Source organism: Macaca mulatta, chromosome 18 (genome assembly GCF_049350105.2).
Source record: "Macaca mulatta isolate MMU2019108-1 chromosome 18, T2T-MMU8v2.0, whole genome shotgun sequence".
Taxonomy (NCBI): domain Eukaryota; kingdom Metazoa; phylum Chordata; class Mammalia; order Primates; family Cercopithecidae; genus Macaca; species Macaca mulatta.
Genome location: NC_133423.1, coordinates 69,232,213 through 69,258,119, shown reverse-complemented (window position 1 = coordinate 69,258,119; position 25,907 = coordinate 69,232,213). Strand labels below are relative to the sequence as shown.

At 49.1% G+C, this 25,907-nt stretch overlaps 1 protein-coding gene and 1 long non-coding RNA gene across 6 annotated transcripts in view; one reads left to right on the top strand and one right to left on the bottom strand.

The window, feature by feature from the left end:
- Positions 1-2,289: 2,289 nt before the first annotated feature.
- LOC114673731 (uncharacterized) lies at positions 2,290-4,622 on the bottom strand. The gene is made up of 3 exons (XR_003724541.2): positions 4,491-4,622; positions 3,312-3,417; positions 2,290-2,568 (listed from the first exon to the last, which is right to left on the bottom strand). It is a non-coding gene; the product is annotated as an uncharacterized LOC114673731 (long non-coding RNA).
- CABLES1 (Cdk5 and Abl enzyme substrate 1) overlaps positions 4,016-25,907 on the top strand; it is a 125,513-nt gene continuing 103,621 nt past the window's right edge. For 4 of the 5 annotated variants that reach the window (XM_077975009.1, XM_077975008.1, XM_015121661.3 and 1 more), the window contains exon 1: positions 4,016-5,126. In XM_077975009.1, the coding sequence (XP_077831135.1) occupies positions 4,294-5,126 (833 nt within the window). In that variant the 5' untranslated portion in view covers positions 4,016-4,293. Of the gene's footprint in view, positions 5,127-19,018; positions 19,245-25,907 lie in introns of those variants that run through there. The other variant, XM_028837915.2, reaches the window with a different exon arrangement.

The following is a 25,907-nucleotide window of genomic DNA, read 5'->3' as shown; positions in this document are numbered from 1 at the left end:
AAACTTAATCAGGGTTGGCTTTGCATTTTCATTTAAATGTGTTTTCCATGGTTTAACTATCAAGGTCACAAGGGCTAAGGGCCACATTTCTTTTTATCCCTTTGTCACAGATGGTACTGTGGATGTAGAAGTTGCTTGATAAAACTTGATCAATGACTAAGTAGTTGAAAAATAAATAAATTTGGAATAATTCAGGGACTAAGTAGATTAGAATGGCATAAATAACAACTGACATTTTAAAAAGTAAAGTTTGTAAAATATTCCTCAGCAGTCTCATTTGTACCTCACAATAACCCACAGAGAAAACTGACTCAGAGAGGGTAAGTGGCCTGCTCTTGAAACCCAGATCCTCTTACTCCAAAGTTTGCATTATTCCATAATAGTTGACCTCAAGTATGGATGTAAGATTGTCTGGACACTGTTCTCTACCATTAAACATCCTTACCAGCAGAGGGCGCAAGAACATGCATGGATGGGTCTTGGAGTCTGATGGGTTTGTATACTGGCCCACCCCAGCTAAGAGCTAGATGACTTGGGGCAAATTATTTAATTTTTCTGAGCCTCGTCTGTAAAATATTGATAATGCTTTCACCACCACCACAGGGTGGTTATAAAGATTAGAAATACTCTGTGGCTGGCATACAGTAGGTGAACAATAAACCATATCTCAAGATCCCCAGAAGGGGGTCACGGAAGCAGTTTGGAGATTAGACATTTTCTTTCTTTTTTTTTTTTTTGAGACGGACTCTCACTCTGTCCCCTAGGCTGGAGTGCAGTGGTGCGATCTCAGCTCACTGCACGCTCCGCCTCCCAGGTTCACGCCATTCTCCTGCCTCAGCCTCCCCAGCTGCTGGGACTATAGGCATACGCCAGCACGCCTGGCTAATTTTTTGTATTTTTAGTAGAGACGGGGTTTTGCCGTGTTAGCCAGGATAGTCTTGATCTCCTGACCTTGTGATCTACCCACCTCAGTCTCCCAAAGTGCTGGGATTACAGGCGGAGCCACCACGCCTGGCCAGAGATTAGACATTGATTCTTATTTGATGCTTTAATAAATATTTGAAATTAGTTTCATACTTCACACTTCACGTAGACAAAAGGTTACAGAAAATGAAGGTTATAAAAAATGAATATTGATGGAAACTTTTTAGTATTTTTTTAATCGATGTATCATGGTTGTACATATTTTGGGGGATGATAGAAACATTTCAATACCCAGTAAAATTGTAAGAAAGCAGACTGAACAACCTTTATGGATGAAAACCTTAAAAACATGAAATGCCATTTGCCCCAGCATCTATTTAACCTAAGACAATAATATTGGGTGGTAGCAAGATTTAGAAAAACAAAAAGGAAGTCATCATCACTTTATAAGAGCAAACGTGGAAACCACAAATTTATTAAATGCACAGGTTTAAAAGGGTACAGTCTCTCCATCAGATTGAACACTATGTAGTCATTAAAATAAAAATTCTTCCATGTAGAAAAATATTCTACATGGAAAGAAAATCACAACACAGCAGGCAAAAATCACAAGAGACAAAACAGCCCGATTTCGCTTTTGTTTAAAAAACACACCCAAGGCCAGGCATGGCAGCTCACACCTGTAATCCCAGTGCTTTGGGAGGCCACCATGGGAGGACTGATTGAGGCTGGAAGTTCCAGACCAGCCTGGGCAACATAGTGAGACTTCAACTCTACAAAAAAATTTTTCTCTTTTTTTTTTTGCTCTGTCACCCAGGCTGGAGTACAGTGGCACGATCTTGGCTCACTGCAACCTCCGCCTCCTGGGTTTAAGCCATTCTCCTGCCCTCCTGCCTCAGCCTCCCCAGTAGCTGGGATTACAGGCATGTACCACTATGCCCAGCTAAGTTTTGTATTTTTAGTAGAGACAGGGTTTCACCATGTTGGCCAGGCTGGTTTCAAACTCCTGACCTCATGATCTGCCCGCCTAGGCCTTCCAAAGTGCTGGGATTACAGGCTTGAGCCACTGTGCCGGGCCAAAATTTTTTTTAAAAATTAGCCAGGTGTGGTGGTGGGTGCCTGTAGTCCTAGCTATTCGGGAGGCTGAGGCAGAGGGAATCGCTTGAGCCCAGGAGTTGAGTCTGCAGTGAGCTATGATCACACCACTGCACTCCAGCCTGGGTGACAAGCTAAAAGAATATATATACATATGTCTCTATAAAATACATGAAAATACAAAACAGATATCAAAAATTAAGTTTAACGTTATTTCCACAGAAGAGATTGTTAGTGATACCCCTCCTTTTTTTTTTTTCTCCTCTTTGCTTATCTTATGTTCTCTGAAATTAACGTTTATCACTTTTGAATGAAGGAAAATATATTTTACAGGAACACTGTTGGAGTCTTTCACTTAACACTGCCTTCCAACCAGGCCAGTGGTCATGTAAATTAACTCGATTGTCATAAAAGGGCTTGGAAGTTTCAAGGTAGTTAGCCAAAATAATTAAAATCCTGGTGAAATTTCACAGAGCTGGCCATTGAGCTTTGACTTCACTGATATGAGGCTGCTGTAAATAGACTCCAGGCTCCAGGTTTTCAAAAGGCCTAAAAACAGTACAAAATAAAATATAACAACAATTGTTCATGTAAAGGGCCACGTGCCATCTCTGTCCTGAGCAAATGTAACCTGAAACTCTCTGGCACTCCAGGTTGGCGGCACCTCTCTGGACAGGGTGTATTTGCTCTCCATTACTCAATTTACTTTCCTGAGCTTGAAATGGAGTGGAATTTCAATGTAGAGTTACCCATTAGCTCCAGGGCTAAATTTAAACCTTTAATTAAATTAATCCGTTGATCTTAAACACGTTGCTTCTCCCTCAAAAGTGTAGCAGGTGTTTAATTCAGTGTGGCAATTGTTCCTTACTGCATTTGGTAAGTTGCCCACACCGCCTGGGGAAACCCGCACACGTTTTCAGATCCCTCCAGGTGAATCCCTTCACCCTGTCCCCACCCCCAACCAAAACAAGCATTCATTGCGGGTGGGGACTGCGACTCCTCCCAGATTCAGAGCTACTGCTCTGGGAGGTCTTCAGGAACCCGTATTTATAGAAGACATGGTAGGTGCCAAACGTGTGTTTATGATTAAACGACAGATAACTGTCCACATTGGTCCCAGTTTATGCGGGAGAAAGATCATAATCTACAAAAATTTGCAAGGTGACCAGGAGAAAAGAGTGTAAGGTCATTTTAGCCCACCTCGGTATTCACAGAAAATGGAGCATATTTCAGAGCCAAAGTAAAAAATTTGCGTTGGCCTTTGCTAAGAGAGAGATGAAAAGTGACAATACCATGGATTGGGGATGCGTGAATTCATTGGTCACATGGAAGATGTTCGTGCTTCTGGGCTCTTACGCATCCCAAGGCGTGCATTTATCCCGGGGGCTGCATCTTGGCCTGGGAACGAATGAGACCCAACCGCAATGGTTGTTAGCGATAACTTTACAGTGGGACAGTCTCCATAGGGGCTGTAGACTTACCCGTGTTATTATGAATAAGGACCTATTTACTCCTCAGGGACCAACGGCCTTGCGGGGTCTAAGTAACTCGCTCTCAGTCTAAAACTCTGCAACGCTCCACGTAACTGTCCTGTAGACCCACAACTCTCCCAGGAGCACAGCCCCAGGACCTAACCCACTGGGTTCTGCTCGCTCCCCCAATTCCCAGTGCGAGCGCGCGGGGGAAACGTGCTCGCCTCCCGCACCTGGCTTCCGCGCGCCCCGGGAGTCGCCAACCCCCCCAGCAAGCAGCTCGGACAACCCGGACAGCTGGGCCGATCCCCCGCCCCACCACCCGCTCGGCTCTCCCGTCCTCCTCTTCCTCCTCCTGCGGCCCCTCGCCTCCCGCCGCCTGCCTCTGCGGCCGCCGCCTGCGGCTTTGTTTTCCTCCCAGGTCGCATTCCCCACACGTGATTCCGTGTTATTGCAAAGAGCGCTTTGGAGCGCGAGCGCGGGGCGCGCGCACCTATAAATACGGACACCCGGCCCCGGAGCCCGCGAGCCAGCGGCGAGGCGACCGGCGGGCAGCCAGCCAGCGAGCCGAACGAGCCGAGCGAGTCAGCTAGGCGCGCGCGTGGGCCGGGGCGGCGGCGCCCCCAGCCAGAGCACCGAGGGGCGAGCATGGCCCGCCCGCGAGGGGGCTGGACCGCCGCGCACGCCGCCCGATCCCCGCGCCCTGCCCAGCCCGGGTCGCCGCCGCTCGCGCCCGCCGCTTAGCGCTCGGGCGCCGCTCGCTTCTCCGGGCATCGCGGAAATCCCGCCGCAGACGGACACAATGGCGGCGGCGGCCGCCACCACGGCCGCCTGCAGCAGCGGCAGCGCCGGCACCGACGCCGCGGGCGCCAGCGGATTGCAGCAGCCGCCGCCGCAGCCCCAGCCCGCGGCCGCCGCGCCGGCCCAGCCGCCGCCCGAACCCCCCCGGAAGCCGCGCGTGGACCCGCGGCGCCGCCAGGCTGCCCTCTCCTTCCTCACCAACATCTCGCTGGACGGCCGGCCGCCGCCGCAGGACGCGGAGTGGGGCGGCGGCGAGGAGGGCGGCGCGGCCAAGCCGGGCGCCGGCGGCGCCTGCGGCGGGAGGACTCGGTTCAGCCTGCTCGCCGCCGCCGAGCGGGGCGGCTGCATCGCGCTCGCAGCGCCGGGTACGCCGGCTGCGGGGTTGGCCGCTGGGTCCGGCCCTTGCCTCCCACAGCCCTCGTCGCTGCCGCCCTTAATCGCTGGCGGCCATGCGACCGTGTCCGGCCCCGGGGTGGCTCGGGGATTCGCGAGTCCCCTGGGCGCCGGCCGGGCGTCGGGGGAGCTGTGGCAGCCGCCCGGGCCGGCGCCTCTCGCCGCCTGTGCCCAACTGCAGCTGCTCGACGGGTCCGGGGGCGCCGGGCAGGAGGAGTTGGAGGAGGACGATGCCTTTACCGGCGTGCAGGTGCCGGCGGCCGCCTTTTTGGGCTCCGGGACCCCCGGCAGTGGGAGCGGCAGTCGGGGACGCCTCAACTCGTTCACTCAGGGAATCCTGCCCATCGTCTTCTCCAGACCGACTTCGCAGAACTACTGCTCCCTGGAGCAGCCAGGCCAGGGCGGCAGCACCAGCGCCTTCGAGCAGCTGCAGAGGTCCCGGTGAGTAACGGGGATGCGACGCGCACCCAACCCTGCGTCCCTCCCCGCGCCCGGCGCGTCCAGCCTGCCCGCGGTCTCTGGGTTACGGGCTACTGGTTGCTCCCATTTTCCCGCGCCCTGTGCTCCGGGCCCGAATCCCAAACCACGAGGGCACCCGAAAGAGGGGGCGTCCGCAGGGAGTGCTTGGTCACACGTGTGTGCACGAGCCCAGCACTCTGAGAGGAGCCCCGTGCTTGTGCAGTGGGTCGGGAGTTGCAGGAGCCCAGTAAAAAGCGGCGTCTTAGCCTCCCCACACGGTATCACAAACTTCCTGAAACCCGGTCCAGACCCGGAGGCGCACTCCTCCCGCGCGGGGCGAGACTCGGCCGGGCGCAGAGTGGAGCAGTGCAGGCCGGCAGCTGAGCGGCGCTTGTGAGCCTGAACTTGTAGGAGACACGCGTGACCCTCCGGAGAAGTTATGCCTGCGCTCCAAGTCTTCCTGCGGCCCGGGGAAACTTGGCTTTTTCCATTTGCTTTCCTGAGCAATGGAAAGTCCTTCTTAAATTCCCTTCAGCTAGGCCTAGGGGGTGGGTGACAAAGAGGAAATAGGGCTTGACGGGTTTTTTTCCTGTTCCAAGATGAATTCGCTTGAGTTCTTTAAACGCTTGTTTTACTTGTTTGTTAGCTGAAGTTATCTGGCGGCATTATGCATCTTAGCAAAAGCATGAAATGCTGGACGTTTGCTTATTGTTCAGGAAACAGAGTTTGTCACCATATATTCTAAGGGGCAGTCGGAGGTTGGGACTGTGTGAACTGAAGCTTGCAAAAGAAGTAGGCGGGAGCAGGTGGGGAGATGCAGATCCGTCCCCAGGGAGTGCCCTCCCTTGTTGGTTAATAAGGCCTCTTGTGAAGTTAGCAATAGCATAGACTCTACCTTGACGAAGTTGTCTTAACTTCCTGGGGCCTCAGTTATCCCTTCTGAGAAGGAATGCCTTTCTCTGCTAGAATTTCTCTCTCCTATCATGCTTATCTGAAAGCTTGATCTGGCCCAAGTAAGAAGGTGCCTGTGGGAAAACTTAACTTCCTCCCGCAATGGACAAATGGGGAAGAACAGGACCGCCTCATCCACAAGTTTGCTCCTAGTGTATGTACTTCTTCCTAAGTGGGTGAAATCATGAGGGTGCTAGTTACGTAGCCTCGCCGTTTCAGTGCACACAGCCCTCAAGCAGGGGTGTGGAGCCGGGGAAGCAGCCTCCTGAGTGCATGGATGAATTAGCGACACTGGGCACAGGTGACAGCCCTACTCCGGTGTTTCTTGTCAGAGCATGCATCTGCTCAGCAGCAGGTGAGTGCAGGGAGGTGGAATCCCTTGTTTCTGGGTGAGTCCTGCAAACTCAGCGGTTTCTTAGCTCAGTATTACCGCTTGACATCACACACTGGCTCATGATGACTCCAGAATTGCAGCCTAAGCCCAGCAGTCAAGAGGGTTATGACAGGAATTGTAATAAACATACATGTTATTTTAAGCCAGTGTGCAAAGCTGGCTTGTGTCTCCTGATGGACAGATGTGTCGTCCATGCTAAAGGCAGCTGGAGATCAGATTACCTCGCACGCTTTCTCCAAGAAACTCATTTCACGGGATATGGAGGATCTTGTGTGTTCACATTTCTGAACCAAAGAATATCCAGAACTACACCTCCAGTCCTATAAATATGAATCTTTTAGGCGTTTTATTGATCCTTTCCACCTTGACACACACATTAGGATGAGTTAATCACTGGAAGATGCTTCTTTACCTGACAGTCACTTTAGTCCTATTTCTGAATAATCCATATCTGGCAAGCTGATAGGCTTTTATAAAATTACAGCTGTGAATAGAAACAGCATAAAATTTCAGTACAAAGGGGAAAATAGGTTAAACTGATTTAAGAAAGGTGGAAAGGCTAGGTTAGCTGTGGAAAGGCTACAGACTTGAAATATCCTAGGACACTTTGATTCCAACACCCCGTGGCTTGCCTATCTCTAGAGTACTTCCACCTGCCTAGTCCAAGTGTGCTGAGAGCACAGACTCACTTGAATAAGGCCCAGGGCCAGCTTTTCTGGTTTGCATTTGTGGAAACCGTTCCTGGTGTGCCTCCTTGCTAGCCTGTGTGTTTCCATGTACATGTGACCTCACGGATGTTCTCCTGGGATGTTTTCAAATCAAATTGTATTTTCCTTGGATTCATTTCTTGCCATTAGAGGAATACCATAGCACGTTGTTCCTCCAAAATGTGGGCTTTGCACCTTCAACTTGACGGGGAGCAGTTAGAAATGCAGACTCTTCCCCTATTCCAGACTAAGTGAGTCCAGATCTGCATTTTAACAAGATCCTCAGGTGATTTGTATACACATTAAAGTTCCACAAGCGTTGCCACAGTGTATCTGAAATCTGCCCTTTTAAAAAAAATGAATTTGAGGTTTTATATATTGGGTTTGTTTCGGGTATATAAAAATTAGAATGTCGGGCCGGGTGCAATGGCTCATGCCTATAATCCCAGCACTTTGGGGAGGCCGAGGCGGGCAGATCACCTAAGGTCAGGAGTTCAAGACCAGCCTGGCCAACATGGTGAAACCTCATCTCTACTAAAAATACAAAAATTAGCTGGGTGTGGTGTTGCACTCCTGTAATCCCAGCTACTTGGGAGGCTGAGGCAGGAGAATCGCTTGAACCCAGGAAACGGAGGTTGCAGTGAGCCAAGATTGCACCATTGCATCCCAGCCTGGGCAACAAGAGTGAAACTCCATCTCCAAAAAAAATTAGAATGTTTCCCAATATGCAATCTTGAAACCCTTTCTTCTTGGTTACTTTCGTTGGAACACTTGTAAAACCAATCACAAATAATTGCTTGGACTTCCAAACTTTACAACACACAGGTAAGAAAATTTCTGTGTGCAAGCTTTGGCACGACAAGGTGCACAGTAAATGCTTGTGGATGCAGTGATTACACCACCTCTGTTCACTGGACTGGATTCTCGACATCTATTGTATTTAGCCCTCATAGTCACCCTGAGTATGGATTCTTTCACAGGTGAGGAGACCACAGGCTCAGAGAGGTAGTAATTTCTCAGACTGGCCCAGCTACTGAGAGGCACATATGATAATCTGACTTAGTTGGGCCAGGATAGGAACCTGGATCATTGATGTCCAAGCTCTGCCACTCTATCATGTCACTATACCTTGCACACAATAGACCCAGAGATAATTTTTGAGCTGTTGGCTGTAAATGTTTGTCTCTTATACAACCGGCCAGTCATACTAGTGTAATTCAGCAGCCCCTTTCTTATCCTTCCAAATTTAGCCTCTTTGTTTGGATCCCCTAGCTTGATATTTCACCGTCTCTACTCTGTTGCAGTGTCCCGGGAACCCAGGACTGTGAGCCTGGGTTCCTCCCAGCCTCACGGACCAGACTCTAGCAGTAGGAAGCCCAACAGGCTAGGTTTGCTCTCAGGCTGCAGTGTCAAGAGGTGGGAAGCCAAAAAGATGCCTCTTAGCTTCATGCCCTTTCGTGTTTCTCTGCTCTGGCAGTGAACGGTGCATCTGGAAGGTGTTAATAGGTGAAGGGAGTGTGAATTTATAAGGTATGCGTTAAGTCTTCCTTTCCCTTCAAAAACTTCCTTGCAGCCAGCAGCTGGCCTCAGCCCTGGCTTACTCCCTGGAGATTCTGGCTAGCGGACAGCTCCCCAGGAGGACATGAAGTTGAGCCCAGGTGAACGCTATGCGTGGTGACCAGGGACTATTTTTCTTTCTTTCGTTTTCTTTTTTGAGATGGAGTCTTGCTCTGTCGCCCAGGCTGGAGTACAATGGCACCATCTCAGCTCACTGCAACCTCTGCCTCCCGGGTTTAAGCAATTCTGATGTCTCGGCCTCCCGAGTAACTGAGACTGCAGGTGTGTGCCACCACGCCTGGCTAATTTTGGTATTTAGTAGAGATGAGGTTTCACCATGTTGGCCAGGGTGGTCTTGAACTCCTGACCTCAGGTGATCCACCTTACCTCGCCTCTCAAAGTGCTGGGATTATAGGCGTGAGCCACCACGCCCCATCCAGGGTACTATTAAAAAATAGCATGAGGGTTTTGCCTCTGAGAACACGAGTTAGCATCGTGCCTTGCGGGCTTGTGATACAGAAGAGCCCTAGGTCCTGGGTTCAGATGCTGGTGCCACTGTGACAGCCGTTTGACCCTGGTGGGTTAACCAGCCCTCTGGGTCTGTTTCCTCCTGAGAACCTTGGCTTGTGCCTCAGGCCCTTTCAAGTGTAAAATGCACTTACATTTGTAATTGAGGTCTGAGTGTGGCCTTGTGCTCAATGCTTCATATTTGGGCTTCTCAAATGTAAATGCATTTGGAATCACTTAATCTCTTAAAAGCAGATTCTGTGTTTCTAACCAGTTCCCTGGAATGCAGAGTGGCCACCATTTGAGGAGGGAGGCTTTACCCACTACTACGATTTGTTCCTGTTGTTAGGCCAAGGAACCCGGGACTCAGATGTTAAGTGGCCTGCCCGAGGCCAGCTAGCGATTAATAGCAGAGCTCAGGCTCAGATTGCTCAGCCGACTTAGAGCTTCTGCCGGCCCCTCCCTCTGCATTGCCGCTCTTCGGAGGAAATCTGGGCTTGTGCTGTAATTGTAATCTGTGTCTTGACTGAAAAGAAAAATGTGAGCCAATCACAGATCAGGAATCAGGGTAAGGGGAGATGGATACTGTTTCCTAGCTTTTTCACCACCTGCTTTGTGACATCAGGCAAGTCACCAGTCTGTGTGTGCCCCAGCTGTGAGCCACCTGACCCCTCAGGATTTCAGAAGTCTGTAAAGAACTTTGATCTCAGCAGTAAGCAAACACAAATTATTGCTGAGCCATTTTTCCAGCAACCATGGGTTTGGGAGGTTGGAGTTGCAGCCCCAGCCCAGGTGGGGCCCTGTGGATGGCGGGCGCAGCTGAGGCTGGCCGGCTGCCCTTCTTGCAGTCACAAAGCCTGCAATGTGGGCAAGCTCAGGAGAAATGCATAGGAAGCCTGCTCACTGCTGGTAAGTGCCTGGGGAGGCTTGTGAGTTCAAGGGTGAGCTTTTGCTCTCTGGAACGCGTACGGAAGCCGCCACATGGCTCTGTACCATGTGCTCAGTAGCTTTCCCAGGAAGCCCCGTGCCTGGACTTTTTTTCTCTCTTCGGAAAGATAGCTGTGAGGTGGCAGAGGGCCAAGGGCAGGTGGCCTGGAGAGTAGAATAGGAGACAGTGCAGGTGAGCCTGTGCTGGGACCTGATGTGGCATAAGAGAGGTCAAAGCAGGACTTGGGACTGCTGGGTTTTGGGTCTTAGTTTCCTTACGGAACTCAGGGGTTGGGACAGATGAGCCTGCCACCCCTTCTGGGTCCCTCATTCCACGTGTCTCGGTCCTGTGGCCTGCTGCAGAGTCTGGGGGCATGTTTAGCCTGGGGGCATGTGGATAATCTAACCTCAGAATCGGGTACAAAGTAGTGTTAAGTTTGTTCCATGTGGCTCTGATGAGCAGAACATGCAACTAATGAAGAAATGAATGGATGAATGAATAGGGTTCTCCCAGTGCAAGGGAGAACTTTAAAAACTACCTTCAGCTGTGTTCCTTCGGCCACGGGCAGTATCACAGCTGGACTGACAATGTTAGGAGGCCATCCAAGCAGGAAGCCACTGCCTGGGGGGGCAGTCAATCCCCCAGCTGAAACTCCTCCCACACCAAGGACATGATCCATAGTAACCTCTGTTGCTAAAGGGCCTTCAGGTTTACAAAGCACTGTTGTACATGTTGATATCAGACCCCAGACACCACAGAGGGGCAGGGGTCCAAGGTCAGAGTGGCCAGGGGGTGACTTAGGTTGCAGTGTTATCTGTCAGTTACGTAGAAAAGGAAATCTTGGTGTTGAGACTTAATGCCTGGTATCATTTATTCATTCGACAAACATTGAACACAATGAGTATCAATCGTGAGTCACCACTGTCCTAGTCATGGGAGATGGAGGCATAAACATGGTCCCTGTCTGTGTTGGGTGACATAAGTAAACGGGCGAGTTGGTAGAGTGGTGAGTGGTTAGAGGTGAGCATGTTGTTTGAACTCCCCCCACCCAGGGAGGGGTGCAGGGACATTTCACACTCTTCCCTGTGGGAGCTGGCACAGGGCCTTGGACACAGTATTTTTACTTAACGAATACGTGGCAGGCATTATTCTAAGCACTTTATGGGGACTGAGTTCATACCTAGAAACACCCTGAGACAGTACTACCATCACCTCCATTTGGAAGCACAGAGAAGTTAAGTAACTTGTCTGGGGTCCTGTGCTCTGACCCGCCTCCCTCTGCTGTGCTACAGTTTATGGGTCAGGCTCATACATGCTTGTTAAACAGGCTTCAGCTGAACTGAGCAGAAATGGACCTCAATGGCCTCAAAGGTTACCGATCACTTGTGATTTCCTTGTTTCAGTTTCTACTTTTCTGTCACCTAGGGAAGACCTCTGTGCACTTGGGCCCAAAGGACAGGCCAGGTAAATAGGGATTCCTGTGACTCTGGCAATTAACTCCCGCCCGCTGCCTGCCCGTGCTTCGTCTCTTTTTGGCCACAGCTGAATCCCTGACACCTTTATTGCGTCTCTTACTCACCTGCTATATTACATGTCTTGCGTTATTTAGAGCGTGGTGCAATTAGCAAGAGGAACCTGGCCTCCCAAAGTTTAAAGCTCTCCTGGGTCCTCATCTGTGAAATGGGAATGGTGCCACCACCTCTTCCCTGGGCGGGTTTCCTCCTGTATCTTCTCAGCATCACCCTTTCCCCAGCTGCCCCAGTGGCTGTTTAAAAATAACACTTTCTTGGAAAAACCACACCCACTCGTGCAAGTCTTGCCTTTGGCTGCCTTTGCGCTACAAGGACAGAATCGAGTAGTTGCGACAGAGACCACATGGCCTATTCCCTGGCTTGTCACAGAGTCATTGTGCTGCCCCTGCCCTTGCACAGTGCTCTGTGCCCGGGAGGTGTGCAGGTCCCCTTGGCCCCTTCCTGCCCGTCTGCACAGCCTGGATAATGTGGTGGCCCGAGGGGCTCCTGCCTTGTGTTTGGACCCCTGTCGATCCCTCCCCTCTGGGCTGTCAGAGGGACCCTTATGAAACCCACATCTGATCCTGCCAGTCTTGAATTCCTGGTATTTCAGACGAGGCAGCTGTTGGCTTGGGTCCTGGTTGCCGCTGCAACCTCCCCCGCTCCCACACACCCTCTGAGGCCTGTTGCTGCCATACTGTGTTGTCTTTACAGAGGGCACCCACGCTGCTCCGTGCCCCAGGCTCTGGCGCTGTCAGGCTTCTCCTGGGGCAAGGTCCCCACCGCCTTCCCGCAAGTGGCCCCTTCTTTCCATCTCCCTCACCCACAGAGCCAGCTGCTGCCCTCCCCATGCTCGCACACTCTCCTGGCTGGGCCTCTTCCTTCCCTGTGGGTCTGTGCTTCAGCCCTGGCCTGACTGGAGGGCCCCTCCTCCGTGCTCTGGTCAGAGCTTGGCGATGGATTGCCCTGGGGCCAGCTTTTGGTGAAACAGACCACATCTCTCCTCCATAGGGAACACAAACGAAACTCCAATGCCCTAACAGTAAGAGTAGGAAAATTTGATTCTAACTGTTCCCCCACCCCGCAACGTTCTAGGTCTTTGTTTTTATCCAGCAGTTGCTCCTGACTCTTGATTTGCTAAAACAATCCGTCTTGGGGCTCAGGTGACACAGATTGTGGAGGCTGCCCCACCCAGCCCACCCCACCTGTGCCTGTCTCTCCCACCCATCCCCCCCAGGGAGGTGACTTGTATGGAGTTCTGAGCACCTCTCGTGTGCCACATACTTCACGTATGTTGTTTTATTTGTGTGGCAGTCTGTGAAACAGGTTGCCTACTTTAGAGCTGAGAGGACTGAGGCTGGATGGTTAAGGACACTTGTCTAAGGCCACAAAGCTGGAATCTAGAACTAGAATTGAACCCTGGTTTTCCTGGCTTCTAAGCTGGGTTTCTTGTAGACCCTGTAGTGTCTTGGAGCTGACTCCTACCTACTTATTAGAGACGATTGAGGAATCTGAGCTGGTTGATAATCTGAAATACGTTGTGGTGGGAATATTTACACCACAGGAATTGGCCAGTGCTACAAGTCAAGGTTTTTCTTTTTCCCCTTCCACAGAGTTGGTTATCAGCATGTGCACCTAAGGCTTTACCACACATCTTTTTAAATTAAAAAAAACTTTTTTTTTGAGACGGAGTCTCACTCTTGCCAGGCTGGAGTGCAGTGGCGCAATCTCGGCTCACTGCAACCTCTGCCTCCTGGGTTCAAGCAATTCTCCTGCCTCAGCCTCCCAAGTAGCTGGGATTAAAGGCACCTGCTACCATGCCCAGCTAATTTTTTGTATTTTTAGTAGAGACGGGATTTCGCCATGTTAGGCAGACTGGTTGCGAACTCCTGAACTCTGGTGATCTGCCCGCCTCAGCCTTCCAAAGTGCTGGGATTATAGGCATGAGCCACCGTGCCTGGCCTAATTTTTGTATTTTTAGTAGAGATGAGGTTTCACCATGTTGGCCAGGCTGGTCTCGATCTCTTGACCTCGTGATCCGCCCGTCTTGATGTTGTGGTCCACATGCCTCGGCCTTCCAAAGTGCTGGGATTACAGGTGTGAGCCACTGCGCCCGGCTCACACATCCTTTTTGTTCTGTTCTCCTCTTTGGGTGCTGTGCAAAATGTTGCTATCAGAGGAAGCATGTTGAAAACCAGAAGTTTTTATAAGAATCTGCTGCTTAACATAATGATGTAAATTTTCCCCTGGGTCACCACTATCCATTTTTTCCACTTCAGAAAAACATCTTTCCCCCTCAAGTTTCTGCCTGTGTACCATTTAAACAGCAAACTTTTCACAGATTCTGGGGCTCAGACTGCTTAGTATTACATACAGGAATCATGAAATCATTAGCTATTACTTTGTTTGACCAACTGTGTAATGTTGTGTTTTTATGTTTGATTTTGAAAAGCCTCTAGGAACGTATAATCAATTGGAGTTTCCTAGTTTGTCTTTTCCTCTTTGTTTGTGTTAGTAGTTTGGATGGCTGCACACTAGATCATACTTAACGAGGTTATTCATCGTGGTTTGGTGCTTATTGCCGCACATTTGGTCCCAGACAAGAGCTTGTAAAGCAGAACGTGCAAATACCAGGGGCTTAGGACTTTGGGATATTGTAATTATATGTGTGTGCAAGAGGGATCCAATCTTGTCCCTGGTTTAAAGCGCAGGGTATATGTAAATCTAAGTTAGGTTTTACAATAAATAGAAGAAAAAGCATTCAACCAGAGACTAGTAAAATATTCAAGAATGCCAAAGATGTTTATGTGCCTGGCACATTGATTTGTATTTTAAAGCACTTTACTCATTGACCAAATTATTTATAAAGCAAAATGTCTACTTTGATAGTTTTAGGAAGGGCTGGGTTGGAGAGGTAGAGGAAGGAATGTGAGGAGCTGGAAGATATTCAGAGTCTGACGTTCTTTGCTTAAGGACAAAAACTGGCATGTTAGGAGGACAAATGGTTGATGTGATGTTGAATGGTAGTTCTTTTTTTAATCTTTTGGAGACGAAGTCTTGCTCTGTCGCCCAGGCTGGAGTGCAATGGCATGATCTCGGCTCACTGCAGCCTCTGCCTCCTGGGTTCAAGTGATTGGCCAGGCTTGTCTCGAACTCCTGACCTCAAGTGATCAGCCTGCCTCAGCCTCCCAAAGCACTGGGATTACAGGCATAAGCTACTCTGCCCGGCCTGAATGGTAGTTCTTGATGAAGTATTTTATTTATTGAGTTGAATAAAGTTTGTTTTTGGAGGGTGAATAGTGAAGAAGGAAGATGAGATTACAAATGTCTAAAGTAATTGTGGGATTCCATTTATCCATCACAAAACAATTGATAATATTATAAGTTCTGTTTATTTGTTTGATACTTAACAGCTTAAGAAGTGCTTTTAAAAAAATCAAGTAATTTTCAAAAACGCAATGTGGTAGCTGTTTTATGGATTTGAAAGTCACCGTATGTAGTGGAGCTAGAGTTTTAAAATTTACATTTTCTAAGTTGAGAGTTTTAAAACAAAAACTCTATTATAGCTGTACCATTTTAAGAAAAACGTAAGAAAGAATCCATTGAGTACTGTAAAATTTTATTCTCCTTCCAGTCTCAAATCTTCTACTTGTGTGTTTGTTAACCAAAATGCTAGGGCCTCGTCTGTTTCAGACCTATGGGCCGGAGTCAATCAAGGTCAGTATGTTAAAGTACAAAGAAATATTGTGCTATAGTTTTGGCTAGCCGGCGCCTTCTCATCCGGTGAGCATGCTGATTTTCACGTGATAACCTCGGGCAGGCCAATACAACCCGGATTTGGGACCAGAGTCATGGAAAATTTTCCCAATAACAACAGCTCTCTCCAGATAGTATTAATAGCTTGGTATCAGTTCCTCCCGCAGGGAGTAAGCTCCTTCTCCTTCCTGCACCCCTGCCCCTAGGCCTCTGTCTCAGCAAAATGGGTGAGCAGAAGAGTGGAAAGACCAGCTTCGGAGCTCTGTAGCTCTGCCGCTCAACAGCACCTTTTGGACAGCACGTGTCACCACTCTGAACCTCATGTTCTCACCTGTAGAATGGGATAAGGGCGCCAGTCCGTTTGGGGTGTTGCAAATATTAAAATAAGAATGCAGAATGCAACACTAAACACCTAGCAGAGGTTTGGCCCTTACTGATTGAGCAGGAAGATTGTAATTGTCATTTCCATTCACAATTGCACTGCACCTTACACTGTCCAAGAAGCCGTTGAGAAACATGACAAGGTCTGCTCTGATCATGAGGAGCCGATCCTGAACAGCTACCTTGCTGCATTGTTTTAGTTTCATCAGTAGTAGTGAAATCAGATCAGCAAAGAGAAACAGTACCCCTCTGTTAGGGTCTGCATTTTGCCCCTGCTTACACTGGAACCTTGACAATTTGTTTTGCCAAAATAAATCAAGGTAGGGGGAATTCCCATGTTCATCCTCGTACCTTTAGAGCGGTGAGGCTGTGAGGTGAAGAGCAGCAGTTGGTTTTGCCCACACGCGGGCCCAAGAAGATGCTGCCCTACTTGGAGGGTCCTGCAGCTCCCGTGGGGCACATGCTGGGGGAGGGCTACCTCCAGAGACAATTTGGGAAGACACACCTTTCCTCACTTATTAGCAGAGCTGTAGCCCTCATTCCATGGTCTGTGTGGTGCCTGCTTGGCCTCCATTTCTTTTTTTTTTTTTTTTTTTTTTTTTTTTTTTGAGACAGTCTCGCTCTGTCACCCAGGCTGGAGTGCAGTGGCACGATCTCGGCTCACTTCAAGCTCCGCCTCCTGGGTTCATGCCATTCTCCTGCCTCAGCCTCCCAAGTAGCTGGGACTACAGGCGCCTGCCACCACGCCCGGCTAATTTTTTGGACAGGGTTTCACCGTGTTAGCCAGGGTGGTCTCAATCTCCTGACCTTGTGATCTGCCTGCCTTGGCCTCCCAAAGTGCTGGGATTACAGGCGTGAGCCACAGCGCCTGGCCCGCTTGGCCTCCATTTCTAAGCAGGATACCCTCTCCGGTGTGGATACCCTCTCCTCAGGGTCTGTGTGACCGTGACGTGGAGTTGAGTTGGGTGTTACGTGGGTGACTTGGCCTTACCTTTCAACCCCGTTTCCCCTCTGCACATGGCTTCCACCTCCTCTCCTTGACCCCATGGTTGGTTGGGTCTTTGTCCAGGGATCCCAGATATCGCCCATTTGGCATTGGGTCAGCGGGGACTTCCGTGTCAATTCTACGCACACATCTGCATGCCAGGCAAGTGTGGTCTTGTTCTTCAGAGATAAATGGGGCCCAGTGCCCATTCCAGAAGAGGACAGCCCAGCACAAGGCAGCTGGACTCTGGGGCAGCAGAACAGCTTAGGGGCCACCATTCCTGAAGTGGGAACAGTGGTTGTCCTGGAGATGCCCTTAGAACTGGACCCTCAGGTCAGCTGTGACCTCATAGTGGGTGCACTGTGGCAAAGCACACTGGATGCTTGGTTTAAGACGGTGAGTTTAATCTGGAGGAAAATGGGAAGACTTTGAATAGGAATAGGTGTGAGCAGAGCTGGATTTTTCAAAACTGGAGACAGGTTGAATGGAGGAAGGAAACTGTAGCAGTGCTCTTGTTTTGAGATGGAGTATTGCGCTGTCTGCCTATGCTGGAGTGCAGTGGTGCAATCTCGGCTCACCGCAACCTCCCAGGTTCAAGCCATCCTCCTGCATCAGCTTCCTGAGTAGCTGGGACTACAGGTGTGTGCCACCATGCCTGGGTAATTGTGTGTGTGTGTGTGTGTGTGTGTGTGTGTGTGTGTGTGTGTGTGTGTGTGTGTGTGTGTGTGTGTGTGTGTTTAGTAGAGATGGGGTTTCACCATGTTGGCCAGGCTGGTCCCCAACTCCTGACCTCAGGTGATCCACCTGCCTCAGCCTCCCAAAGTCCTGGGATTGCAGAGGTGAGCCACTGTGCCCGGCCTCATGCTTTTTGTTTTTAACCCCTTTGGCATCCTAATTGTCTCGAGATAAATCAACCTATAGTCATCCAAAATTTTTGCTTTTAGGAAGTTTGTCTACTTTTTTTTGAGATGGAGTCTCGCTCTGTTGCTCAGGCTGGAGTACAGTACTGCAATCTTGGCTCACTACAGCCTCTGCCTCCAGGGCTCAAGCCATCCTCCCACCTCAGCCTCCTCAGTAGCTGGGACCCACAGGCATATGCCATCTCACCAGCAAATTTTTGTATTTTTGGTGGAGACAGGGTTTCACCATGTTGCCTAGGCTGGTCTCAAACTCCTGAGCTCAAGCAGTCTACCAACCTCAGTCTCCCAAAGTGCTAGGATTACAGGAGTGAGCCACTGTGCCCAGCCATGGAATTTTTGGAAAAAAAGCTAAACTCCATCCTAGATTCATCTGTTTTTGTTTGATTCTTTGGTGCGGTAGCCCAGTAGTTTTCAGAATGTGCTCTCTGGACTAGCCGTGGCCAGGAACTCGTTAGAAACACGATCCCCAGACCCAGCCTCAGACCCACTGGGTCAGAAGCTCTGGGGCGGGGCCAGCAATCTGTGTTTCAACAAGGCCACTACATGCGCCTGTCGCCCATTCACGCTTGGGAGCTGCCACTGTGGACAAAGCCTTGTGTACCTCCAGCTTTACTGGACCTTCTGAAAGATGTGAACAGCATCTAGTGCTCCAGAAAGGATTTTATTTATTCTAGCACAAATCGACGGAAGTTATCTGTGATGCGGGGCTCGGCTTCCCTGGTAATGCAAGGTTGAGACTTCGCATCACCACCATTAGGCTCGCCACTCCTTTTCTATCGCCGACATGGCCATGCTATATCTCCAGTGAACTTCTAGGCTTGGCTCCGACGAGTCCCTTCTGCATTGGCTTTCTCTGCCTCCTTGTGTCTGGGGTATCTGTTCCCTCTGTGTCCTAAAGCATTTCCTCTCTGCCCCTATTTTAAGGTCATAGTAGTTTTTCAAGTATCCAAGCAGATTTGTGGAAAGCCTCTGCCCTGTGCCAAGCACTGGGATACAGGGGAGCCCCGGAGGGGTGGGACCCTTGCCACCACAGACCTTAGTGTCTCATGCTGGCAATGGGGAAAAGAGGCAACCAAACCAACTACAAGTAGACTAAACTCTGGAGGTTCTGTGAAGGGTTATGGGAGTCTGTGAACATCTATTAGGTGTTGTGGCTGGGAAAGGCTTTCTCAGGAAGATGAGAAAACAGTTCACCACCGAGAGATGGGACGCAGGCTTCAGGCACAGGGAGCCATGTGTTCTAGGGTCCTGAGATGCCAATACACTTGATCTGTTGCAGGAAGACGACCAGGGTGGTTGGAGCATAGTGAACTTGGGGAGCCAAGGGGGCTGACCTGAGAATTGAGAAGATGCCTCGTAACGCCAAGAACTCTCATTGTCTTTATTAGAAGCCGCTGGGGAGCAGAGTGCCCTGGCCTGTGTTTTAAGGTCCTGCTGACTGCCGTGGATTGAACGAGGGCAGGCATGGATGTGAAGAGACCTCTGGGAGCCACTTGCCTTTAGGTGAGAGCATCCTGCTGAGACACACAGTAGTCTGGGCAGAGGTAGAGGTGGTGAGGGGTGGATGGATGGCAGGTGCGTCTTGGAGGTAGAACTGATAGAACTTGTAGGTGACTTGAATGTTCCCTGCCATTGTGGAGCTTCTGTCTAATTGGAGAGAGGCTCTTGAGTAATCCACTGACACATGGAAGACTGCAGGTCTGGGGTGAGTCACAGAGTGGGGACAGCCTTGATCCTGTTGACCTGTGATAAGTGATGGTGGATTGGACTCCACTGTGGCAGGTTAAGGAAGGCTTGCATCGGGAGGTGACTGCTGAACTAAGGTCCAAGAATGGATAGGTATCAAGGACTTGACAAGGGCTAAGAAGGATTGGGGCAGACAGGAGGAGCAGCTTACTGGGGGAAACCCCACTCCCGATATTCAATGTGGGTTCTTTTCTATTTCCCTAAGCGTCGGCTGGTCTGAGAAATAAAGGAAAAGAGTACAAAAGAGAGAGATTTTAAAGCTGGGTGTCCGTGGGAGACATCACATGTCGGCAGGTTCCGTGATGCTCCCTGAGCCGTAAAACCAGCAAGTTTTTATTAGCGATTTTCAAAAGGGGAGGGAGTGTATGAATAGGGTGTGGGTCACAGAGATCACATACTTCACAAGGTAATGAAATATCACAAAGCAAATGGAGGCAGGGTGAGATTAACATTGCTAATGAAGTTTCCACCCGCATTGTCATTGGTAACATCTTATCAGGAGACAGGGTTTAAGAGCAGATAACCGGTCTGACCAAGATTTATTAGGTGGGAATTTCCTCATTCTAATAAGCCTGGGAGCGCTACAGGAGACCAGGGTTTATTTCATCCTTTTGTCTTCGACCGTAAAAGACAGCCACCCCTAAAGCGGCCATTTTAGAGGCCTACCCTCGGGGCCACATTCTCTTTCTCAGGGATGTTCCTTGCTGAGAAAAAGAATTCAGCGATATTTCTATTTGCTTTTGAAAGAAGAGAAATATGGGTGTGTTCTGCCTGGCTCACTGGCAGTCAGAGTTTAAGGTTATCTTCCTTATTCCTTGAACATTGTTGTTATCCTGTTCTTTTTTCAAGGTGCCCAGATTTCATATTGTTCAAGCACACATGCTCTACAAACAATTTACGCAATCATCACCGGGTCCTGAGGCGACATACATCCTCCTCAGCTTACAAAGATGACGGGATTAAGAGATTTAAGTAGAGACAGGCATAGGAAATCACACGGGTATTGATTGGGGAAATGATAAGTGTCCATGAAATCTTCACAATTTATGTTCAGAGATTGCAGTAAAGACAGGCGTAAGAAATTATAAAAGTATTAATTTGGGGAGCTAATAAATGTCCATGAAATCTTCACAATTTATGTTCTTCTGCCGTGGCTTCAGCCAGTCCCTCCATTCGGGGTCCCTGACTTCTTGCAACAGCAGCTGGTGCAGAACAGGGCCAGAAGGGCTCATGCAGGCAGGAGAAACAGCAGATGTGAAGAAACGAGAGCACTGATGCTTCAGGCAGGACACGGGGGCCACTTGCACCCGTGGTAATGAAGCGGGTGGAGAGAAGTGAATGGATTCAACAGAGACGTAAGGCACAATGGAGATGGATTAGATACGGAGCATGGGGAGTGGAGGGCATTGAGGAGATCCCAGGGTTTCTAGTCTATGGACTGACTGGGTGGCAATGCCATCTCTGAGACAGGAGTGTTAGCTTGATTCAGTGTTATGAGTTTAAAAATGCTACCAAGGTAGGCATGGTGGCCTGTGTCTATAATCTTAGCTATCTAGAGGCTGAGGTGAGAGGATTGCCTGAGTCCAGCCTGGGCAATGTAGTGAAACCTTGTCTTTAAAAAAAATTAATGAATGAGCTAAAATGCTACCTGGAAGAAAAATTGTGCAACTAAAGATGACCCTATTTCTTCTCATTGCATGTTTCTCCCCCTAATCCTGTGCCGTTGCTGTCCTGATGGCTTGAGGTAATACATCTGTAGGGTCATAAGTAACTTGTTGATTGAATATTTATATATGGAGATTTTCCTTTTTCTCCTAAGGTGGAGAATGATATTTATAGTTAGAGATCATCTCAAGTTTATAATCCTGGTCTGATTTTTTTTTTTTTTTTTTTTTTGAGACTGAGTCTCACTCTGTTTCCTAGGCTAGAGTGCAGTGACGAGATCTCAGCTCACTGCAACCTCTGCCTCCTGGGTTCAGGCGATTCTCATGCCTCAGCCTCCTGAGTAGCTGGGATTACAGGCACCTGCCATCATGTCTGGCTAATTTTTTGTATTTTTAGTAGAGATAGGGTTTCACCATGTTGGCCAGGCTAGTCTCAAACCCTTGACCTCAAGTGATCTGCCTGGCTCGGCCTCCCAAAGTGGTGGGATTATAGGCTTGAGCCACTGTGCCAGGCCTTGGTCTAAAATATATATATATTTTTTCTTTTTTGAGACAGAGTTTCACTCTTGTTGCCCAGGCTGGAGTGCAATGGCGTGATCTTGGCTCACTGCAACCTCCACCTCCTGGGTTCAAATGATTCTCCTACCTCAGCCTCCCAAGTAGCTAAGATTACAGGTGCCCACCACCATGCCCTGCTATTTTTTGTATTTTTAGTAGAGACAGGGTTTCACTGTGTTGGCCAGGCTGGTTTTGAACTCCTGACCCTGTGATCTGCCCACCTTGGCCTCCCAAAGTGCTGGAATTACAGACACGAGCCACTGTGCCCGGCTGGTCTGACATTTTTAATGTTACTTTTTTTTCTCCTCCCAGGCTGGAGTGCAGTGGCATAGTCTCGGCTCACTGCAGCCTTGACCTCCTGGACTCAAGCGATCCTCCCACTTCAGCCACCCAAGTAGCTGAGCCTACTGGCATGCCCTACCACACCTGCCTACTGGCATGCCCTACCACACCTGCCTACTGGCATGCCCTACCACACCTGGCTAATTTTTATATATTTTTTTTTTTGTGGAGACGAGATTTCACCGTCTTTCCCAGGCTGATCTCAAACTCCTGGACTCAAGCCATCTGCCTGCCTCGGCCTCCCAATGTGCTAGGATTTCAGGCATGTGCCACTATGACCAGCAATATTACCTTTTAAGATGAATTTTGAACGTAACAATTAAAAAAAAGTAGGCTAGGGCCAGGTACAGTGGCTCATGCCTGTAATCCCAGCACTTTGGGAGGCTGAGGCGGGCAGATCACTTGAGGTCAGAAGTTCTAGACCAGCCTGACCAACATGGTGAAACCCTGTCTCTACTAAAAATATAAATAGTAGCCAGGCGTGGTGACACATAACCTGTAATCCCAGCTACTCGGGAGGCTGAGGCAGGAGAATTGCTTAAACCCGAGAGGTGGAGGTTACAGTGAGCTGAGATCGCACCACTGCACTCCAGCCTGGGTGACAGAGCAAGACTCCATCTCAAAAAATGAAAAATAGACCAGGCACCATGGCTCATGCCTGTAGTCCCAACACTTTGGGACGCTGAGGTGGGCAGATCACTGAAGACTAGGAGTTTGAGACCAGCCTGGCCAACATGGCAAAACGCTGTCTCTACTAAAAATACAAAAATTAGCTGGGTATGATAGCGCATGCCTGTAATCTCAGCCACCTAGGACGCTGAAGCACAAGAATAGCTTGTAACTGGGAGGCGGAGGTTCCAGTGACCTGAGGTCACACCACCCACTCCAGCCTGGGTGACAGAGCAAGACTGTCTCAGAAAAATTTGTAGAAATACCCCAAATCAGATTTCATTCATTCAATTTCAGTTGAACACATAGAGTCTTTTAATTAAAAAAAAATCTAGAGCAAGATCATTAGCTTTTTCAAACAATTTCTAGTTCAACTTGCACATGTTTGCACCTGATTGCCAAGTGCCAAGGTCTGAGCGATCACACATGGGAAGAAGATGCCTTCTGGAAACCGCGTAATCGTGTGCCATGGTGACTAAACAAGCACCTGGTGTGCTGTCCATTTGCTCTTGCTCGGCAAGTCAAATTAAGGCTGAGGTGCAGTCTCCACATACAGCAGCAGTTTACGTCTTTCTCCCATGTTATTGGTGGTTTTTCATAATAGCGTGCCTATTGTACTTTATGATCGACTGAGCCATAGGGAAATTGCACATCCTACATCTGCCCGTTCCTTAATCTCCTTGAGCCTCGGTTATCATCTGTAAAGAGGAGGAGACGATATTTAACAATCGGGTGCCTCATAGTGTGACCGCGAAGAGCAAATCTGAGATCTCTGTAAGGTACTTATAGTACCTAGAATGTAGGTCTCAGTAAATATCTGATAATGACTCTTGTATCCCATATACTCTGCTGGGGCTGTGCAGATTTTGTGGGAGCTGATGTCACCATGTCAGTAAGGGATTTGAACTTTAGAGAATTGAGTTTTCTCACCAGGTCACGTAGAGCGGGGATCCCTTCTAACGGAAGCCCATCCTCTCCCTCTCCGTTCTCTTGCCTTTTGACACTTGTGACATTTTATCTAAACAAGTTTTGTGACCTTCCTGAACAAAACAGGTTGTTTTAGGATGGGGCGGGGTTTCCGGACACCTGTACTGTTCAACACTTGCACTGTGTAAGAACATACACTGATATGTCACTTACCCATCCAGTCCCTGTTAGTGGGAAGCTGCTACGTGTGTACAGAATGACTAAACCAGACTTTTTTATTTGACCCTGTTTGCTACAAACGTAATCGAATAATTGGGGCCTGGCAGATTGGAAGCAATGGAAACAAAATATTTCAATCCAGTACTCTTGTGAGCAGCAGCATTTCACAGAGCCAGAAATAATTTCGCCTGTAGAGCTTATTAAGAAGCGCAACGTTCGTTATGCGTAACTTTAGTTCTGTTAGAGCCAAGAAAATAAAAGTCAAGGCTGAAGTATAAGGAAATGAATAAGATACATGGAGGCTGGTGAGATCTGGAATAAAAAAATATTTACATAGGAGTTCAGCTTTGATTTTATATTGTCACAAATTGGTACCAGATGCCTGCATTTCAGACAGACTCCTGAGCTGATCCCGGAGTGTGAGTTGGGAAGCAAATCACTTTGCCATTTGGAATGCCGATTGATATTTTAGGAGTTTCTTTTTGTTTTCAAAGGGAAAATAATGCATATTACAGACCTAGAAAACAGAACTTTTATAAATGGCAATTAACAGAAGATGCCCAAGGGAGGAAGTCTCCAGTTTCTTTTTATAACCCTGGCAAAAGTATTGGAGGTGACATTTTATTAGCATTGGCATCTCCCGCTTTCACTGGGAGCTAGTTCAGCCTTGTGTAGCTGTGTCCAGAGCTGGTAGCTTCATTTCCATTTTCCTTCAGCCCCAGGGAGAAACACAAGCGTATTTCTGTCTGGGGCAGCAGGACCTCATGTGGTCTCCACGTGGCAGGATCGCAGAATCTCGGGGTGGCGGTACACATTTTCCCCTATGGCTTTAAGAAAATAGCTTTTTCATTTTGAGTCTTAGGTTTGGTCTCAACAGTGCTTGCTTAGCCTCCAGGCTGTTTTTCTTGCTGGTGTTCGAATGACTCATAAAATGAGCTTGGAGTGGTCTGACGCCTCTGCCTCCTCCCTTGAATGCTTTCTAAGAGGGGTTGCCATGTAAGAATATATGCTGATTTTCCCACGGAAGCTGTCAGGATCGCCTGGGTGACCCAGAAAACTGAGTCTGGGTTTTTGGCTCCCACCTTTGGATGCTGATGGTCTTTTGTTGGGAATCGCTCTCTGAGGCTCAGCCTGGAAAAGCGGGACGTCAGTCCTGATGTGGGCCAGCAGCGGGGCTGGAGGGTGGTGTGAGTGGCGTGAGGTCATCTGGAACAGAGGGGGCTCCATGGAGGGTCCTCCAGCCCCCAAGACCAGCCTTGGTATTTCCTACAGGGGCTGGGCTGTAGGCTCTCACATGGATGACAAGGAGCCGTGGAGGCCCTGGGAGGTAAGCCTGCCGTGTGCTTCTGAGCTCCATGGACCTTGGATGGAAGGACGAGAGCCCTTGTCTCTGCTCTCTGGGTTGATGCTGGCCAAAGGCTGCTTGGCTGTGAAAGGGAGGGAGACCTGGGGGCCCAGCGGGCACCAAGATTGTGTGTTTCCTCTTTCGCTTCAGGACCCCTGGATGTCAGTGCCTGTGCTTTGTCCTCCTACGGTAGCTGCCTCTACTCTGAGGGAGTGAATTTTCATTATACAGCTTTTAGCTAATATAGTCAAATCTCATTACTCCCAGTAGTTTGTTTTATAAAGTTGCTGCAAGCACTGAATTAGGAAATACTAATCCGTTGCTCCTGAGGCAAATACATGGGTAGCTATGTTCCTGTGAGCCTCTGGTCACACATTTCCATCATCCAATCAATGCATACCTTGTTCTAGGTGCATTTCCATTTAAAGACACCTAATTTAATATATATTGTTGATTCTTCGTTGAGCTCACGAACAGTGGCACTGTAACTCATGCCTGAATAAAGCTTCTTGAACATGTATTTTCTCTGTAAGGCACACTGCAGCCTGCTTCTGCTTAGGAATGCGAGACAGCCCTTCAGCACTGTGCTTGGGACCCTTTTAAACAGCGAAATCATCAACAAAAAGCACAAAAGTGCAAAAAATATGGCACTAACATGCTAAGAAAAGGACAAGAATGAGCTGAAAGAAGGCATGT